The sequence below is a fragment of the Protomyctophum parallelum genome, assembly GCF_964188405.1.
Source record: "Protomyctophum parallelum genome assembly, chromosome: 22".
In the NCBI taxonomy this organism is placed as follows: Eukaryota; Metazoa; Chordata; class Actinopteri; order Myctophiformes; family Myctophidae; genus Protomyctophum; species Protomyctophum parallelum.
Genome location: NC_139714.1, coordinates 22,856,898 through 22,862,680, shown reverse-complemented (window position 1 = coordinate 22,862,680; position 5,783 = coordinate 22,856,898). Strand labels below are relative to the sequence as shown.

At 46.6% G+C, this 5,783-nt stretch overlaps 1 protein-coding gene across 1 annotated transcript in view; it reads left to right on the top strand.

The window, feature by feature from the left end:
- Window positions 1–203: 203 nt before the first annotated feature.
- Window positions 204–5,783, top strand: part of LOC310879768 (uncharacterized protein) — a gene marked incomplete at its 3' end in the record, with an annotated part of 30,676 nt that continues 25,096 nt past the window's right edge. The window contains exon 1 of the mRNA XM_083794598.1: window positions 204–305. Coding sequence (XP_083650724.1) covers window positions 221–305 — 85 coding nt within the window. The 5' untranslated portion in view covers window positions 204–220. The remainder of the gene's footprint in view (window positions 306–5,783) is intronic.

Below are 5,783 nucleotides of genomic sequence, written 5' to 3'. Positions count from 1 at the left end.
GTCTAAACCACAGTGACTGTGGAGTACCCGGAGCATGAATCATATACGTCTCTCATTTGCATAATGCGTGGCACCACATCATGTGTTTGCTTACTGCCGGGGTGTGTATTATAGCTACTCATAACGTGGAATAATAGATGACGTGTTGAATGACAATTTAATGTTTATTTGTTTTTCTATTTGTCCGTAGGAAAACTGTGCTGCTGCTGCAGGCTCCGTCATGTCCCAATCATCATGGATTATAGATCCCATTCCATCAGACATCACATCCAAGTCCTCTGGTTCTCGCCACCGCTCCAGTGACGGTACTATTATTATTATTATTATTATTATATCCTTTCAGTTCAACCCCCAGCTCACACTATGATTCTTTACTCGTTGCTTTTTTCCCTGGACCTTTATGATTGCTCTTCTGTGTGTGTGTGTGTCGCGTTCCAAGAAATTGAAGCTTGTCCCTCTTGAGCTCTTATAGCAACACAACACTTAATCAATACAAGAGCCTGTCCCGAGCATTAGGAGTCCTGAGCCGGTAAAAGCCCACTGTCAGCTCTGGTTTATTAGGAGCCATTGTCTCCTCACTGTCAGCGCGGTGTTTGGCGTTCCCCTGCCTCCGGTACACTTAAGCCACGCTAATCCTCACCAGGGCCGGCTGGGTTATAGCGGTATCACCTTCACCTGTGTGGCCCTGGCGTGGTCTTGTGTACATTCATGAGTGATGCTTCAAAGGCAGAGTCTAACAGTACAGAGAAATCTGGCAGCACAGGGAAAAGGTCAGAATGTGTTTTCACCACGTGGAAATGGAGAGCCTAATAACTTTCTCCTTCCCCCTATTTTTTTCCTCTCTTTTTGTCCTACCATCATTTTACTGCGTCTGTCAGCCGAGCATCACGCTTTGTTTCATGGCTAGCCGCGCAAGTCGTCTGTCCAGTCGCGGTAATTGCGACGCGGGGCTAATGGTCCGTGTTGTGCCGTGCTTCAGTGATGGCACCGTTACAAATGTGCGCGTCGTTGTCAGTGATTGATTAGCCATGTCTGAGGGACACACTGCGGCCAGCCATTAAAACCAAGGGCACAGTGACATCTTCTTAGTTCTCTGCAGTGGTGGAAAAAGTACTCGTACTTTCTTACTTAAGTAAAAGTATCAATACTGCAATATAGAAATACTACAAGTTTACTAGTAAAAGTCCGGAATTAAAAATTTACTTGAGTAAAAGTGCTAAAGTATTGGCATCAAAATGTACTTAAAGTACCAAAAGTAAAACAGCCACGTAGGTCACTAAACCTAACCTCAGTCTTAACCAGCCACGTAGGTCACTAAACCTAACCTCAGTCTTAACCAGCCACGTAGGTCACTAAACCTAACCTCAGTCTTAACCAGCCACGTAGGTCACTAAACCTAACCTCAGTCTTAACCGGCCACGTAGGTCACTAAACCTAACCTCAGTCTTAACCAGCCACGTAGGTCACTAAACCTAACCTCAGTCTTAACCAGCCACATAGGTCACTAAACCTAACCTCAGTCTTAACCAGCCACATAGGTCACTAAACCTAACCTCAGTCTTAACCGGCCACGTAGGTCACTAAACCTAACCTCAGTCTTAATCAGCCACTAGGTCACTAAACCTAACCTCAGTCTTAACCAGCCACGTAGGTCACTAAACCTAACCTCAGTCTTAACCAGCCACTAGGTCACTAAACCTAACCTCAGTCTTAACCAGCCACGTAGGTCACTAAACCTAACCTCAGTCTTAACCAGCCACGTAGGTCACTAAACCTAACCTCAGTCTTAACCAGCCACGTAGGTCACTAAACCTAACCTCAGTCTTAACCAGCCACTAGGTCACTAAACCTAACCTCAGTCTTAACCAGCCACGTAGGTCACTAAACCTAACCTCAGTCTTAACCAGCCACGTAGGTCACTAAACCTAACCTCAGTCTTAACCAGCCACGTAGGTCACTAAACCTAACCTCAGTCTTAACCGGCCACGTAGGTCACTAAACCTAACCTCAGTCTTAACCAGCCACGTAGGTCACTAAACCTAACCTCAGTCTTAACCAGCCACGTAGGTCACTAAACCTAACCTCAGTCTTAACCAGCCACGTAGGTCACTAAACCTAACCTCAGTCTTAACCGGCCACGTAGGTCGGACTAACGGGATGTCGGACTTATGGGCAGTCCACAGGTTATAAAACAGCCTTTTGTTTGTTACGTGAACACAATCCTCCTGACAAGTATACAAAAAAAGAAGACAAGGAGAGAAAAAAAAGATGTCACTCGCTGATTCTTGGCTTGCGTGCGGCTTTGGCCACAATGACCCCCTTTGGAGGCCAAAGGCATGGTCAGGAGGGGGGAGAGGGTCATCAGCGGGGCGGTGAGAGGTCAGGTCCTAGGTCAGCGAGCCATGCAGTGTGTGGCACCGTGCACGGCTTTGTGTGGGATAGGTGAGATCGGGAACCATGGAGGCTCAGCCTCTCAATAGAGACTAGAGCCCCCGAGTAGTTGACGGAACGACCCTTTATTTTATATGACAATAATGATAGTATTAAGAAAACAGGGTAGTGTGACAGAGCGGATCATGTCTCTCTTTGAATGTGCACGACGAAGGATTCATCAGCTATACTGTTTTGTTTTGCAGGATATTGTAGATCATGAAGGCAAAATATATATTGTATAAAAATGACCAATTACTAAATATCCTTTTCCTTTTTTCTTGTATCTTATCTTATCTGAATTGTCCGCCCTGTGTGTGTGTGTATGTGCTCCAAACAGTTGATTTATGCGCCAAGACATATACTGCCAAGATTCTCCTGATCTCCAAACAACAACATGCACGTCAAATTTCAATGTTTAAAATTCAAACCCGAAGATTTTGTGCTGCGTGGTTGAGACTCACGACTCACTTTGTCCCAGGCGTCGTCAGGAATTCATAGGTAGCATAATCACCCCCCTCCCCCCCCTCACTACTTCACTCCCCGGTCGGTCACTCCACATGTACCCCGCCGGTGTTTAGCATTCAGCTGCTATACTGAAGACGTTTGCAGCCAAAATGAATGTTTAGCGATGTGCTGTCGTGGGGGCCACAAAGAAGAGCTAATCTGGACTGACCCTGGGCGGATTGTTCCCGGCAAGGTTCATGGGGGAAACTGCGGGACAGATTATAGGCCTCAGAAAGACAGAGAGACAGTGGAGCAGAAGATTAGTCATGTTCCTAGCAAAGATCCCCCCCCCCCCCCCCCCCACACACACACACTCCCTGAGGACCACACACTGACAATGTAGATGTGTCACCGGCGTTGTCCCTAATATAAAACATTGTCACTGTGGGCTCTGTTGGACATTGTCTCTGAAAATCCTCCAGAACCTTCTCCTCCTCGTCTCCCCTCCTCGACCCCCCCCCCCCCCCCTTAACCAAACTGGACTTGCGGGCCCGTTGATTGGCACTTGTCAAGGGGCTGATAGAGAGAGGCTGACGCGTTGGGAACGGCTCCGATAAAGGGGGCGACCCTGAAAGGAAAATCCCCTCGCCATGAATAATAATCTGGGAAGGATTTTCTTTTCTTTTTTCTTTCTCTCTCTCTCTCTCTCTCTCTCTCTCTGTTGCGCCATTCTTCCAACAGATAGAGGAGTGGAAGGCTCTGTATGGGTGGCATCAGTGAATGGCCAACCGCACACTGATTGTCATCCCTTTTTCAAACACACAAAGAAAGAGATACAAGTCCGACCTTCTTGCCTTTTTCCTGGTACTCTGTATGTTTATACGAAGGGTGTGTTGTATGGGGCAGCCTGTGTGTGTGTGTGTGTGTGTGTGTGTGTGTGTGTGTGTGTGTGTGTGTGTGTGTGTGTGTGTGTGTGTGTGTGTGTGTGTGTGTGTATGTGTGTGTGTGTGTGTGTGTGTGTGTGTGTGCGTGTGTGTGTGTGCATGCATTTGTGTGCGTGCGCACGTGCGCGCGTGTGTGTTGGGGTGGGGTGCACGCTCATTGTCTTCGGTGGCCTTTCTGAGATCAACGGAGGGATTTGACTCGGCCGCTTGCTGCCAAATCCGGCTATCTGCTGCGCTCAGATACTGCCGTTGGTATGGTAACCTCCTAACTCTCTGTGTGTGTGTGTGTGTGTGTGTGTGTGTGTGTGTGTGTGTGTGTGTGTGTGTGTGTGTGTGTGTGTGTGTGTGTGTGTGTGTGTTTTAGATGTGCTCCTTGTTTCCAGCTTGAACTGACCAGTAATCACTGGCGTCCATTCACGGATTAGAGGTTGGAGGTTAGAGGAGAGGAAAGGACATTATCGGCAGGATGGAACCCTGAATTAATTTTGTCAGGCATTGCTTTTTACACCCAGTGTGTCTTAATTCTTTTAAGAAATTGCCTGCAGTCGACGTCATTCATGCCTTTCTTTTCACTCATACAAATGTTTGTTTGGACACACGTCATACACTAAAGTACGTTTACTCAAGTTCTGTACAATTTTGAGGTATTTGTACTTGAATACTGAATATTTCACATTTCCAGTTCAAAACATTTTTTGTTCTACTCCAGTACATCTCAGAGGCAAATATTGCACTTTTACTAAACTACTCACTCTGCAACACAACTTTATACAATATGCAGTATATATGCCAGGGGGGCCCTGCTTCATCTCTCTCTCAGCTTTAGGGGTCCTTGGTTTAACTGTAATCGAAGGCCGCTGAAGGCGCCAGAGATTGATAACCCCCTCAAACCTGCCTCTATATGGAATAAATGAATGACATTGGAGACAGACCGGCGCGGGGGATTGTGTGATTGTGTGCAGTGTGGTGGAAGACAGACATGTCAAATGAGACATGGCTCTATCAGTCTGGGCTGCTGACCGCTCGGCTCCGCCATGACAAACGACCACAAACAAATACGATGTTTTTTTTAATAACGGATGGATCCTGCACCCCGTCATCATCACTCCACTGGTCAAGCTTTGTCTCTCTCTTTCTCTCTCTCTCCCTGTCTCTCTCTCTCTCTCTGATGAATGGAGCCGATCTCCAAAAAACGCACGGCAGCACGCAGTTATCGCCCGTGCACCAAAACAAGTACACTCGGAAAGAATGGACTGCAAGAAACTCTCCCAATAGAAAGTGTTTCAAGAGACAATCTGAGACCTTTTCCTCCTCGCGTCGCGTCTCAAGCCTCCATTGATGGGCGCTCTTTGTTTCTGGGGCTTCCACAAGCGAGAAGTGCATTTACTTGCATTATATGGACCTTTCATTCAGACATAATGGGACCCTTAATTGGCCCGAGCGCTGACAAAAATCGACTGCCTGTTTAGGTTTCAGAGGGAGTGTCTGTCCCCTTCTTATAGTGCAATTCTGAATAGACTGAAGGGAGATGTGACTGTGTGGCACATAGGGGAAGAATGTGGTGAGAACTTGTGTTTATGAAAGAAACTGGAAAAGGTCTTGTGCATTTTCTTATGCGTCTAGTTCTCTTGCGGAAGGCCATTTGGGTAGACCATGCGATCTCTTTTTAGCAGTGAGTCCCTTTGTGCCTGTGTTGAATGCGTATGTTTTAAATGTGGGCCCCACTATGCAGTGATGTTAAGTTCTGTATCCAGAAATTCATGTGATATAATTTGAAATATGGGCCTATACAGTACTGGCTGACGGACTGAATGACAGGAGATGTTTTTCTTTCCTGTGTTCCCTTCTGTCCCAGCCTGGAGTTTAACTCAGGGGGGAGGGCACCAATTAGTACTTTTGTACTGATATCAAGTATCAGTACAAAAGTATTTGTGTCAAACTGTACTTTAAGTGCCAAAATTA